General features: G+C 41.4%; 1 protein-coding gene across 1 annotated transcript; it reads right to left on the reverse strand.

The window, feature by feature from the left end:
• Positions 1–819: 819 nt before the first annotated feature.
• Positions 820–10796, reverse strand: LOC131474882 (heparan sulfate glucosamine 3-O-sulfotransferase 6-like). Its single transcript, XM_058652588.1, has 2 exons — positions 10102–10796; positions 820–2703 (listed from the first exon to the last, which is right to left on the reverse strand). The coding sequence occupies exons 1-2, from the start codon at positions 10596–10598 to the stop codon at positions 2082–2084; spliced, it is 1119 nt and encodes a 372-aa protein (XP_058508571.1). The 5' UTR covers positions 10599–10796; the 3' UTR covers positions 820–2081.
• Positions 10797–15524: the final 4728 nt, after the last annotated feature.

Here is a 15524-nt window from a genome sequence, read left to right on the forward strand (position 1 = left end):
TTCAGTCGGTGCTTATATCAGTTATTCAGTTGTTCCAGACGCTTTTTTTTACCATGAAAGAGAAGAGCTCTGCTGCTAATTTTGAGCGCAGGGAGGAAAGAGGGGGGGCCTGCTGGGTGAGCTGACAGCTCTCATAATTAAAGGCCACAGTGCACGCAGACCTCAGACTGTATATGTGGCCTCACTGAGTGGAGGTGGCAAAAGCAGAAGCAGCGAGAGAAACTGGGGAGATGAAGGAAAGAGTGAGGTTTTACCCCAGTGATGCCAGGAGACAAGAGTCAGGACTTGGAGAGGGTGTAGACGAAACTATGTGTATTTATTTATTTTTTGCCTGTGTTTGTTTTTTACATAGGTAAAGCAGGGATTGGCAAGTGGTTGAGGGCCAATTTTTTTGTAATCGCTTTGTTCAAATCAAATTTGCATTTGAATATTGAAATGCACACAAAAACACACGTTTGCGGCCTTAAGCTAACAATAATGTGGATGTTATTATTTATTGTGCATCATTTCAATTTTAAGAATTGCTGCTTCTTCTTTATAATAATAATAATATTATGCAAGTAGTTATTTTACTCCCCAAACCTGGCTGTCCATGACAACAGCAGTGTTTTTTATTTTTATCTTTCAAACCAAACATTTAGTTTAGATTAACTGTCAATTCTAGCAACAGAATCTATTTGAATAAGTTCATATTTTTTCATAAACTCCGGGCAACCAACTGCCGACCACTACTGTAAAGCATCTTTCAGCACCCTTTAAAAGTTCTTCATACTATATTTTTTACTAATTATTACCTTCCTCCCTTACCTTAGAAAGAATACAGAGACAAACCAAACACTAGCTCTAGAGAAGGCCTTTCATATTTTCTTTTTTATTTTACCTGATGCTCATTGTAAGTTCTGTCACAAGCAAAGAAAGATGGAGTGACAGGTATTTCTTCGCCATCACTGTTGGATGCCACTTAATCCTTCACACTGAGCCTTTTAGGGTTAGCAGGCGTTTCATGAGTGGACTTTTGCTGCTCAGACGAGAAACTTAGTGAGTGGTCGTCAATCCTTCCACAGATATAATGAATCGAAAGGGCCCATAGGTTGCTGTTAGATACATACATACACACATTATACATTATATTCATACATTATAGAGAGATGAAACAAAACGTCATCGTACAGGGAGTCCGCCCTGTGGTCTGCATGCTTTACATATATGGCACCAAAATGACTCAAAATATTCACAGATCAAAACTGCAAAATTTATTGTACGTGAGCAGCTGATACAGTCGGTACTGTCCCAGTTCAACAGAAACAGTGATGTGGCTTTCGAATGGAAACGCTACTGACAAATATCTACGGATGGGAATGTGTTCTCCGATCGATGTCACACATGTGACGTTTGCAGATGAGGTATCGCTGTGATATGAACAGCAGAACACAGAGAAATATCTGGCCACGTCAGACAAAGATATACACCATTCCAAATGCCATTTGGAGAAACGTAAATAAAATAAAAAAAATATAAATGCAGTACATTTTTTATTAACACTGCTAATGTTAAACAAAAAGAGGAGACATTAATTGCCGAGTACGACATCTTTTTTCAAATGTCCTGTCAATGAACACATAATAGGTTTCAATGTCTTGCGTTGTCATGAAATAAATACATTTCTTTCAATAAAAAGTGGTAACTGTTGTATTTCAAATCAACAGAAACTATAAATAGCTTATTTATTAGGAAAACATGAAGAGCGGGCAAAAACGATATTTAAAGCGATCATTTTTGCGTTCCCTTTGGTGCCTATTTTGCATATATATATACATATATATATGTACTTTTGCACAACATTAACATACAAGCAAGAGAATGGTTTGATAACTATAATCCATTAAGTATGTGTGTAACTTGCATATTAGCAGCACTGTGCCCATGTCAGCTTCTAACGCGACAACAAAGCAGTGGCAGTTCATGAGTGCTACATGTCACATTGATTCCTCTGAGGCAGAAAGGTCCAAAAAGTGTTCCAGTTTGTGGCCTTTGTATTCCTCTTCCGTCCCTGAGAATATTAGCCCAGTTTTTATGCCGCTCTATTTATCCCACCCAAAGTTTTGTCCACTTATTTGGTAGAAATGGTGGTTGAAGGGCCTGTAGAAGTCTCTGAGTCTCTGTAGGACCTCAGAGGGGATCTGGGGATGGGGTCTGCCCTTAGACTTTCCAAGGCAGCGAGGTCTACTGCTTCCCTCAGGCTTCTTCAGGCACGGAAAACCCTTGGTCTGGTTGAAGTAGAAATGTTTGTCTGAAACAACCCTTTTCAGACCCAGAAAGTCCTGAACCCGGCCCATCTCCCCAGCAGGATCGCTAACCAGGCGTTCACCACTAACAAACAGAAAATGAGACAGGGGGAAGTGCTGGAGCCAGTTCTCCAGATGTTTGGCATAGAGACCAATGCGTACAGCGCTCCACGTGGTGTCGATCAGACCAGTGGAGGAGTTTTTCAAGGCCAGGCTCTGGAAGGACGGAAGTCCTGGGTTTTTGGACAGCGTCTGGGTGTAGTCAGACACCGCCCGTGTCACGGGATCCCTAACCACCACAATGAGCTTGGTTTGACAGTTCATCGTGCAGACTCGACTAGGAGCCTCCTTTGTGACAAAGTAACTGGGGGTTTTCTCCATAGTAATCTGGCCGTCCAGCGTCCGAGGCATCAGGTTCCTGAAAGAAACAAAGAATCTCATCAGATATTGCCAAACCTGACTGATCATTTAATATTTCTCCCCTTTTTGGAGCCTAATAAACAGCTGGCAATACAATCCAATGGACATGGAGTAGAACAGGAAACACCACTAATGAGATAATGGCTCTAAAATCAAAACAAGGCGCTAAAAGACACTCAAATGTTGAGCTTCAGAAAGGGTGCACTAGGCGGCAAGATGTCAAATATACGTATTCTCAAATACTGTATATCAGAGCCAGCAAGTTCAATGCTATTTGATACCGACTTCAGTGAAAATACCATCAAGGGATAATGTAAACACATTATATACATTAGACATTAAAGCACCCCAAAGTCTGTGTGATTAAAGCTTCAAAGCTCTGTTTCAAAAGCTGTGTTTAAGTGTGAGGGCCCCAGATGGCCCCCTCTCTGAATCTTACGGTAAGGCCATGCACAACAGGACCATCCACTCACTATGGGCCTGATGAGTCAAAACCACAAAGCCTCAAGACCCACTTAACAGCAATTTCCTACAGATTTTTCACCCTCATTCTTCCTGAAAGACCCCCCACCCCAGCTACCCTCATCTCCCCTATGGGCTCCTGCAAAGACCCAAACAGACCAAAACCTTCAGGAAGTGTGACCAGGGGGCGGCGAGCTGCTGAGCTCAGCTCGTGTGTTAAACATATGCCTGCAACAAGGAACAGATCCTGTGCAGAAAAAACGCAATGCACAACTGGATTTGTGGTGGATTTTCATTTTTGTCTCACATGACAAATGGATGATGAGCAACGTTCAAAGGAGTGAATGAATTGTAACTCACTTACGCTACACATGTACTCTTCAATCTTACTATACTGTGTTACTGGCAGAGCTTTTATGTGACTTCCAGTAAAATAAACAAGTCACGGAGTCTGTGCGCTTTATTGGTTTCAGATTGGAAGTTCTGCATGAAGTCCAAGTGTCAATGAAAAGAGGGTGTTCTGATGAATGACAGTTGCTCTTGGAAACAATGTGTTAATTTTGCCTGTTGTAGTAGTGAACTTGATGATTGCAAGCGCAGTTTATGAAGGGGCTCATCCAGTTTATCCTATAATAAAAGCTGGCGGCAAACAATTTTTCAATTGAAACCAATCAGTTAAAATACAAAATGTTGCCATGCAGAAATAATATATAAAAAAAAGGTTTTGTTTGAGTACAAACTAGGGAATCGGTATCGGTCAGATAAAAATGTAAAATTCGGTACAATCCAAAAATCATAGATATATCATATGCTTAACTACGCACAGACTGTAAAAATGTTAATTAAAATCAGCAAAAGCATTGTAGCAGAGTCACATTTGGGATGTTTTTCTTTTTGAGAGAACAATATTTGTTACAGTTGGAGAATTATGTCTTTGAAATGAGCTTCATAGTTCGTAAATGCTCTAAAATAATATCAGTATCGGTAGAGTTTGAGATATCAGTATCAGTATCGATATTATTGTCACATCCCTAGTACAAGTTAGTCTTTGTACAATCTGAATTAGACTATTCGCTGAAATGCTTCAAAGATACAAAGCTGGCCAAACTGAAAAATAAAAAAAAGTCAAAGTCACAGACAACTTGACTTCCAATTAAGTCATTTCAATCCACCTCCATTAAAAGACAATTCATTGATTATTATCTAACTATGGCTGCAAATGGCCTCTCCATGTCTGTCTGTCCTGTTTATCTGTGCCTAATCGATGCGCCTGTCTCTGTACGACTGGATGCTCAGCATTTTTGTGTGTGTGTGCACATCGTCAACATAGTCACACAAGAGAAACACTCTCTGCTCTCATCCAAAGTCTTTGATTTGTCCTTCACTCCTTCACCTAAGTGTCACTCCAGTAATTGACCAGAAGTTGTCTTTCCCTACGCATGAATAGTTAATGAATTGTGGCTTCTGCCCCCACTCTACTTGGGTCCCTATCTGCCTCAACACAATCAGTCTCATTATCAGAGAATCAATAAGAGCCTTTTTCGATCATAAATCTGTTCTTACATGGTGTCAGAGAATCCGTATACAGATCAGGGATGATTAATCTCCCTGTCAGATTTCTCATATACGTATGTATAAATCACATGTGATGCTTATGTATGTTTCACAAACACACCTCTTTCATTTCCCTTGATATTGATGAAGATGTTTATTGTTTAGCTCAGCACTGGAAATCCTTGCCGACTAACCACACGAGTCTGGAACTCCCTGCTGCTAAAAGGATGTCGTGCTTTTCCTCCCACAAGTGTTACAGCACTGATTACACTGCTGATATGTAGTAGGCAGTCTGGATCACAAGATTAAATACTCTACTAACGCTGGCAACAAGGATGTGGCCAAGAGACTTCCTGCCCCCCTCTGAGATTACGAGTTCCCCCACTGCAGCCACATCCCTCAACAAAGAGCTGTGTATGCACTCAAAAATGAAAGATCATTTTAAGCAAGAAAACCAACGAAAACGGTATTGTTTCTTTTTCTCTAACAAAAGCACAACTACACTACGCTATGGATTGTTATTTACTGAGAGTGACTGACATGCATCGTAAAAATGGGAAGTGAACAACAAGCTGAAGGAAAACATTTCCCAGCCGTGATAAAGGGAACCCCTGGGTCACGGATGCCTGGATGAATGAGGGAACCTCCATTTATCTTCCACCCTAATCGCCAAGTTAGACTTTATAAGATAAACTACAGTTTCAGATTAAGATTCAGTTTAACCTCGCCTAAAAGTTCATCATATGCACAAATCCACATAGTAATCACGACCCTGAACAAATAAAGACGATCATCGTTGTCTGTGGAGCAGTGAGGGCGAGTGCTGCCATGCAGTCCAACGTGTTCTTTGTCTAAATAGAAACATGAGCGAGCATTCAGGCCTCAAAGTGTCCGTCAAAGGTACTAAAACACAAATGAACAACACTAACACCAAACATAGCCCGGAGACGCATTTCAGGGTGAATAACAATGTCATAAATAACATTTTTCAACACACATAAATATACCTGATGCACTGTGTTTGTGTGTGTGTGTGTGTGTGTGTCTGTGTCACACTAGTGTCAGCCTGGAGGTAAATGTCAGCACTTATGATTTCCATCAACCTCTCTCTCTCAAATACGGAGAGGAAGTGGATGGAAACCACATGACGACAGAAAGACTGTTGCCACCCACAGATTTTAAATAGACTGTGTTGTTTCCAGCTTTTTCCCCCTTTTTGTTTTTGAAACCCCCCCATAAATAATGACGCAGCAACGGAGTCAGAGGAGGTTTTTCTTGATGAGACGGCTGTGACACATACAGTATGTCTTTAAGAAATTAACCTGCATGGACCTGCTTATTAAAATAAGGAAATACAAATATAATAAGCAGAATTAAACTACAAAGCCCAACATTTGGGCATTATTGCAGTTGTGCGAGTCTCTTGAATATGTGTGATCAAATTTTTTTTTTTTTTGTAAATGCACAATTTATGTTAGATCTGTAGGCCTGCACTTAACTTTGGTACGACTTAACTTTAAGCATAATTACCTTGCACCTGAAACACTTTATCATCTCCCATTATGTCTATAATAAGCATCTATACATATCTAACTGCAGCACAGAGCTAATGCAGCATGACTGAAGCCTCCCCAATATTTTACAGGCGCCCCAGAGAGCACCACAATGCACCTCAAATTATCATAATTCCCACCATATGGGTGTGAGTGTGGGCCTTTTTTTTTTTTAAATAAAAAAGCTCTACAACACTGCCTCGACCCAACTCCAGTCAAAACCCACCACCACAAAAACAGACTACAGTTTCAACACTTCAGAGACCACTTCCTGTCTGTTACACCGATCAGCCGAGGTGTTCGCTCTCTATCATTAAAGGCCTCAGGGCTGCACACAGAATGAGGTGTCAGGAAAATCCCCCCCTGCTGCAGTGGAAAGTGTTGTGACCTGTGCATTGCAGGCCTTGTTCAGCATTTCAAATGTCTAAACTCCGCACTGAGGTCTGAATCGTACTGAAGAAACACATGTATAAATGCAGTTCCGGGTAATTTAAGGGTTTAATGAATAAAAGTACATAGAAATGTTGTGGCATCATTACTTAACTCTATAAAAGCAATATTTAATCAAGATTCATTTACATTCACCAGTGCAAAGCATGATTAAAGCCATCGACAAAGAGTTCAGGTTCAATACACATGCAGCAAATCAATACTCTGTCATGCCAAATCAATATCTTTAAATATGTCTCTAATTTTATTTCAATTAAAAGAATAGCAAAGATATGAAAAATGACATAAAGTCTGCAGTGATCTTATTGTTTCTGCAGTAGCTCAAAGAAAATGATTTTCTTTTAAGGTCTAAACATAAAATCTGAATCAAAACGGGAAAATTAAACGTGTGGCTTCCAATCAATCAACTAAAAATTGTCAATACAGGCAGAAAATACTTATCTGTTATTCACCTGTTATCGTGTAATATTCTCATTAACATAAATCTATTTAATGAATGACCACTGTCATATTCTGAAATGGCTGACATTTCAGTGTGCCCTTGTGCTGCTACCCTAAAAGGATATGTCCTATATTTTATACGTATCCAATCGGTCATGGCCTTTGGTGTCAAGACAGTAAGTCAAACAATTGACAAGCTTTCAAAATACTGATGAGACTTGTAGTTTTACCTCATATTGAAATGCATAAATGATCTTTTCATAAATCAGACTCGTCGTTTGTTTTCCAAGTTGTAATTTGGCTCTTGGATACAAAGCCCTGAAAGAACCACTGTTTGTTCTGCTACAAGGAAAAAAACAACAACCCAAAAACAAATGTGTTCAGTATAACAACTTCAAGATACAAATAAATAATTTACAGCCACCTCATGGTGGCAGAGCTGTGACAATCAGAACCCTCGTGCCATAGAAAGCTGAGATGTTGTGTGGTGGCTCTCAAGTATGAAAACCATATGAAAACCATCACTTCACGCATTCCTCTGAAACCATAAAACAACACAGAAATTCATTAAAACTATGTGCTATTTATGGGTTCTCGGTTCCCATCATCCGCTCACATGCAAACGAGGGGATGGAGCGCAGAGACAGACAGGGTGGAGAAGACAGAGAGGGGAAAAATGGACTGCATCGCCCAGACAGAAGAAATGGGAAACACGCATGACAATGCCGCTGGAACAATGCATGTCTGTGAAGTGTCTCCAGCGAACGACACGGAAAACAACTCTCGTCCATCACAAACAGTTGGTGCTTGTTTCTCAATCCAAGACATGTGGAACCAGGCGGATTATCACAGGGAACGTGTTCTTGTCTGATATCCTAATCTGAAACAATGTGTCTTTGGTGACGTTTTCTTTGCTTTCTTTGATTGGGATTTTTCCTGCTTCAATCTAATAATATAAACATGTCTGTTTTTGTGTTCATCCTTCCAACTCTTCTCCACCTTGGCTTTCAGACACACTTCCATGCACACACAACCTAACCACATAACCTTTCTGTCTTCAACTTTTCTCTCCTCATATGATCAGCACTGGAATAATGATTTGAGTAAACTGCATCACTGGAGCAGCAAAAGTAGTTTTTTTCTGAATACGTCAGAAAATGAAATGGAAAAATTAATTATCTGAGGAAATATTCAGTTAATGAATTGATCATTTCGGCATTTGTTGTGATCGATCTAACAGGATGTGTGTGCACTAACAGCACAACAGCTTCACAGAGCCAGTCAGGCTAATTAAATCACACAGAAACACACATAAAACATGGCCTGGAAACACCAGGTCTGCCACAGGTATTTCCACATAAAGATGTTGCCGCCACTAAATGAATAATAAAGACAGAAACAAGGAAGGGGGGGAAGAAGAATAGGTTTAAGACAGCAGGGGAGACGAGTGAAAATCTAAAATAGGGTTAGATAACCTGCATGTGTATGTGCTGCATGTGTTTGTGATTGTGTGAAGAACAGAGAAGAAGCTGAGCAGTCTGCTAAAATTATCATTGGTGTAAGTGTTTCCATGTGTCCTTGTGTTCTCAGTTGAAACAGATCTAAGAGAAGGGAGTTGAGGGAAGCAGGGGAACCAAAAAAAAAAGTCACAAGCAGATTCAATTACAAGCACAATCTTTTGCTGTCAAAGTGGTTGTTAATCAGCCGTTCTCATCCCGCTCTCCCCTCATGACACCTTCAATACTATGCTCAAGGATTCAAATCACTTTTCTGCTGAGGATGAGCTCGTTCTTCTTGCAGAACATCTGGAGATGATAAGCTTCATCCAGATCCAAATCCATCTTCAGAGCCTTTGACTACACACAAATGATAGCTCTGGTCAGCCTGGTCACCCCAAAGCAGCTGTTGTCACTGTCACAGTAGCCGATGAGCGTTTCATCTGCCTCCTTTTATAGTAACCGTAAAATTGTGAGTTGCAACCAAGGCCGTTCACATGTGCATTCAAGCAACTCAGTCACATTTGTATCCTAAGAAAAATCCTTAGAAAAAATGAGTAGTGATTGTGATTTGTATGTTAATATTGTTCTTTAGAACCATTAAGGTGCGAATGTTTTACATGGTATATGTGTCATGATGAAGTTTATTAATGTGGTTTGACTGTCAAGATGATGAACTGCTCTGTTGGGACCTCAGCAGCATTTTTGATCCGCACACAAAAAAAGGAGAATATTGGCTTGGGTTGATCTGAATACATCAGTCAGTCTATGTGGCTGTCCTGTTTATTGACAGGAGGCACCGACACGTGTGTACAGGTAAATACTTGTCAGCTGTTCACCTGAGCCCCCACTATCTGCCACTATATATCCTCCTGCATCATGCAGAGGTAGGAAGGACATTTAACACCAGTTAGTTTGATCATAAAATTATTTTAAGCATTTATTTTATCCAATAATGTATATGTTTTGTTTGTTTCTTTGCTTCTCTGTGACAGAAAATGTAATTTCTTTCTTTAGTTTGTGAACAAGACAAAATATTTCAGGACACCAACATTTTCAGGTTTGGGAAACACCGATGGACACTTTCCACCATTTACTGCCATTTATAGACCAACCACTAATAGATTTATCGAAATTATAATCGACAAATGAGTTATTATGAAAATAATCGTACAGTCGAGGCCCCGGGGAGGTTATGATGACAGATTAGGATCAACCAACATCTGGGATTTGGGCGTTGATCCAGATCCAGATCCGGGATTCAAGATTAAAAAACAAAAACACACGCAATTCTTAAGTTTGCAAGATGCGCAAAACTCCAAAAAGCTTTAAGAGCTTTGTTTCTTCAAAAATACACATATACAGTACATATTATGAATAAATAAATATTACTGTGATCAGAATAAAACACGCTCATGTGTTCATAGAAACTGTACATACCTGTACCACTCCAGCCCTTTATCATAAAACCTATCAAAGAAGTGAGGCTCTGATCCAACCGCTCTCACGTCCGGATGGATGCGCAGAAACTCCAGCAGAGCGCGAGTGCCTCCTTTCTTCACGCCGATTATAATCGCCTGTGGAAACCTTTTGGTACCGAAAGTGTTGGACACGGGGATTCCGTCGCTGTGGGCACTGCCGTTGGCGTTGTCCGGCGCGTGCTGAGGCGGCTGGCCGCTCGCGTCCACGGGGGCTGTGCGGTTGCGCTGAAGCGGCGCGTCGACGAGGAGGAGACGCGGCGGCGGTCGCAGGTCGTCCAAAATCTCATAGTCTCTGTCTGAAGCGCGGTGGCTGTAGGGAGTCCTCGGAGCCGAATCGCAAAGCGCGGTGAGACAGTAGAAGAAGTAGGTGAAGATCAGGACCATGGTAAAAAACACCGAGACTTTGGACAGCGCCTTCCCAAAGTTGAACCTGACTCTGCATCCGCTACATCCCATGAGGTGATCTCCTGCTCGATGCCAAAGGACCAAGGTGGTGACAGCATGCTTCTTCTTCTCCTTCCTACATTTGTTTGAAGGTGATTCTGGTTGGTTTATCTCGCAGAACCTGTTGCGTAAAACTGAGGCATCACTTGGAGAGTTGCTCACAGCGGCGAGATGGCACACGGGATTTGTCAAAAAATACTTCTCATAGTCTTCTCTGCTTCGTTTGTTTGTTTGTTTGCTTGCTTTTTCCAGAATAAATGACGATAGAGTCGTGAGATGTTGGTCATCAAGCTTGACACGCTTGTTTGCGCACAGCCCGCTGTGTCTATGCACTCTGAGGTTCTCTAATCCCTCATTCAAGGTTTCTCCTCTGCCTCTCCCTACGCCCCTCTTCTTTTTTTTTTTACAAGTCTCCACCCTTCCCTTCCCATCCCTTCTGACGCGAACATAAACAAGGGTAAACATGGACTCTAGTATTAACGCATATGTTAATTTCTATTCACAAACACTTTTTTTATTTCGAACAAAAGTATGCATTATCATGATATCTAAGAAAACTTAATCTTTGAGGTTTTTCTGTGATCACCCAAAGTGCCCAAAGAATCAAGAATGTCGGCCTTATAGCAGCATAGTGTGCAACATAAGCAACAGAAATAATCGTCTTTGTATCATTTGTGACATGAGAAAACGGGTCCACTTTGTTTCAAGCTACAGGCACATCATTGTTTTACAAATGTAAACCGACTCCACTGAGGAAAATCCTCTTTACCCCTTTGAACCCATGTGATAGATGCCTCTGTCCGCCCTGCGAATAAGAGATGCCCCGAGGTTGTCTATCAGTGCACCCTGAGACTCGGGCGCTGAACTCACAGCCCGCGCGGTGACAAGTCTCCTGACACAAACCTTCAGAACAATAAGCCTGAAGCAAGCGAAGGGTTCCATGACTGCTCTGCCTCCATCCATAAATACAGTATCTGAGGGCTGAGTTGTGTGTCACCTTGGGGGCTGAACAGGAAGGATCAGCGCTGGGATGTTCCCTGACTCTGTGAAGCTGGAGCAGGTATTAAGTTTCCTCCAGCATCGAGATGGAGTTCAGACTTTGAACCTGACTAACATACCAAGGGCGGCTGTCTGGATGTATGAAGGAAGGTGGAGGAGAGGAAACAAAATGTTGTCCCTAACCATAACACTTTACAGGGCACTATAACGCAACCTTTTTCCTTACGTATTCCTTGCCTATACAAGAAAAACTCAAATAAAGTGAAAGGAACATTATTTGACAACATTGTAGAACAGCATTCTCAATCTTGTTCCTCGTGGACCCTTTTAGATGATTGATTTCATAAGACCAAGATGTATGACCCTACTTTTTGCCTTCTAGAACTGCACTGAAGTTTCGAGTATCGGGCTCCACTGATTGGTCAAATTTCACGATAACACTTGCAGATCTCTGAAATGGCTGGGTGAAATACACGTGTTTCTAAGACTGCGCAGTATTGACGCTAACAACACAGTTTCGGACGTCTGCGGAAGTTACCAAATATAGTTATTTGACCACAATTTGAATCTTAGCCCTAAACTTAACCCGATGATGTCAGTGTTTGTACCAGAAAAGTGCACACACAGGTACACATTCAGGCATCTTCAAGATCATCCATCAGGACTTTGAACGTGGTGACCCATAAGTCTTCATCAGTCAGTGTCAAGTGTGGATTGACCTACTCCTGTGGATGTGGGCAGACGGCAGTTGGCCGGCCGTGCAGACATAGGATGTGAGGCATGGTTTAGTTGATGAAACTTTCAAACACTTTTATAATCACCTCGACCTCTAAAAAGCCACTGCAGAGGGAATGAAAAACCACATACAGCGAAAGTCAAAATGTAAAAAAATAAGGAGTTTAGTATCACAGCGCTATGATTACACTTTCCACCTTCCACCAAGAAAAAAAAAAAAAACAGTCCTCAACAAAAGTTTCTGTGGAAACTGACATGACCCTGGCAAATATAGAATAATGACATGTTTTGAAGCACAAACAGCCATTGTAAATCCTTTCAAAAAGAGGCCAGCCTGGCACTGAGGAATTCACAGCTTTGGAGATGATTGTCTGCTGGCTTGCGGCAAATTCAGACAGAAGGAGGTCAGGATCCAAGCTTTGCTTTCATCAGACATTTTATTTGCTCTTCCCTCATAATAGCTCCACTCATACATTGACAGGTTTGGAGCCCAACATATAAACAGTAAGATTAAAGGAGCAGGCGGCAGAAGTGTTGAGGAAACAAAGACGACATGCAAGTTGCGAACTGTGTCGTTCTGTCTGGGACTGAGGTTGAGGCAAAAAAAAAATACCGTTGATGTGTTTGCGTGCCTGCGTTTGCGTGCCTGCCTCTCTGATTATAATACAGTGAGGCTGGGGACACATTTTTCTGTCCAAACTTGACCCAAAAGACAAGAAACCGAGCCTTACCCAACCTGACAGGATTTCTGTTTTTGCGTGTGTGTTTCCAAAACATAGACTATACATATATATATATATTTATATATATAAATTGGATGGAGACATCCAGTTTGCTGCCTGAGGCCAACCTGGAAGTAAGAGTCATCCAAGGAGCCAAAAGGAGGCGTCTCTGCTGTTTGCAAAAAGAAGTCTCTTCAAATCTATGGGAAAATGATCCGACTTCTCAGTTGACGCTGCAAGCCTTTAATCGTTTTACACTCAACCTTTTGGAGTTTGTCATGTGAGTACTTGTCGGGCACCATGTTTTCATACTTTCTCAGTGTCAGTGTCACATGTACTTGTAGGCTAACTGTGTGTGCACCTTTTTAGGACCTTTTCTGGCATAAACACTGACTTTGTCAGGATCAGTCTCATATAAAGTACCTTAAAGGGACACTTGAGTAAAAGTACAAGTATCTTACCAGAAGTAAAAAGTCTTAAAGTGTATGACATTTACTGTACGGTGAGTTGTCTTTCAACTGGAAGGTTGTGGGTTCAATTCCTGGCTCTGCTAGTCTATAGGTGTCCTTGAGCAAGACACTTAACCCCATGCTGCAATGGGTGAATATAGCAAAACTACAGTGTAAAGCAGCTCATCAAAACTAGAAAAGTGTTCTATAAATATAGACCCTTACCAACTCTTCTCCAGATAGATAGATAGAAAGTTAGAGGATGTAGTAAAAGTAAAAGTTCCTAGAAATATAAATACAGTCAAAATACAGTCCTCATGGGGACCAAAACCTGGTCCTGATGAGGCCGACCTTCATATCTGATGGACTGGTTAAGTTAAGGTTAGAGTTAGACATTTTTTTTGTTACTGTTTCATTTAAGTTTAGGGATAATTGTAACAGGTGTGTAAAAAAACAGAAGACCCCAAAATGTAAAGAATTAAACATAAACTAAAATAGACCAACAGACGGGACTGAAATGTGACATAGACTACCAAAGAGCCTAAAGACACCAGGGCGGCAGGGACAATCAAACACAGGTGAGACAAACAAGACACAGGTGAAACACATTAGGGCGGGGCAGACAATCAGGGAGGACAGGACTGGAAGCGAAGGAAACAGGAAACCAGAAACAGAACTAAAAAAACTCAAGGTAAAGAAAATAACAAGAGTCTTAAGTGAATAAATGTTCAACTAAAAGTGCCCTGGAAAATCCAGGTTTCCCGAAAACAACTGCACAAACTGTGTGTGCGTGTTGATGTAGGTGATTTGCGACGCATCAATTGTCTTGGTGCCTGTGTCCCCACTGATGTGTAGGCATCTGTGTACGTCTACTGTACGTGCACAGGCCAGACAGCATGTCCAACAGGCAGGTACAGACTCTAGTGCAGCATCCCTGCGTGATCCCTGTGAGAGATTTCCATAGCCAGAGGCCTGCTGATGGTGGGTACATGTGTCAGCCATTACAGTAAATTACAAATCCTCTCGAGCAAAAGCAGAATGTTCCACTCTCATTTTGTAATTTCCAGTTTGAGGAAGAAGTTGTCGACCATTTGAAATAGCCGCAAGATACCCGTCTGTCTCCTCAGAGCCATCGTTACAGATCTTAGAAACCACAGACCAGGAGATACTCATTTAATGGTGCAGAGGCATGGCTCTAGTATTCAACAAAGGGAACCTGATGCCTTTGTGTGTTTGGAATGAAAATCAATGAGATATTTACAACAACAAAAAAGAAGTTTGAAGATGTACACATTACGTGTTTGTAGAGTTTTAGATGAGCAGTAGCTTTCAAGGACTATTTATAAGGATTATTAGAATAAGGCAGCGTTATCCCAAAATGATTCCCTTTAAAGCTTAAAAGTATTTTGGTGTCTGAAGTGCCCTGCTCTTTTGAAGAAATGAAAGATGTCACACACACACACACACACACATGTCCTGCAATATGTTATAGCTGCTCAATTGTTGAACCCTCAGGTAGAGCGCACACAAAAGGCAGCAACAAAGCAACAGTGAAGCCCCGCCCTTCTCCTGGAGCCTTCCCCACCTTTCATCTACAAACTCGAGCAAAATATCAGAAAGACTGAGGAGATGGAGGAGGGAACCAAATCACTCTGATCTCTCTAAGGGTGCACTTCCCCTCCCGCCGTCCACCCCTTGTGTTCCGCCACCTCCACACAGGTGTATCAATCTTTGTCACCTGCAGCAGCACTGTTTAGACTGTTCGACCCGTCCTGCAGCTGTGCAAAGACTTCACTGAAAAAGACGAATGTACTCGCAATCGGTGAGGAGAGATGTTTTGCTCTGCTGCTTATGCAACACCCACAGTGTCCTTGGAAGCATTAAACAGTGTTAGACCCACATAGTGCTTCAACTTCAACATGGGAGTCATTTATCTCCAAGGAAGGGATTCATTTCAGGATTCATGAGTATTAGATCTGGGCAGCACCCACCACCAGGAGGTTCAATTATGTAAATGATATACATGCATATAA

This window comes from Solea solea, chromosome 16 (genome assembly GCF_958295425.1).
Source record: "Solea solea chromosome 16, fSolSol10.1, whole genome shotgun sequence".
Lineage (NCBI taxonomy): Eukaryota > Metazoa > Chordata > Actinopteri > Pleuronectiformes > Soleidae > Solea > Solea solea.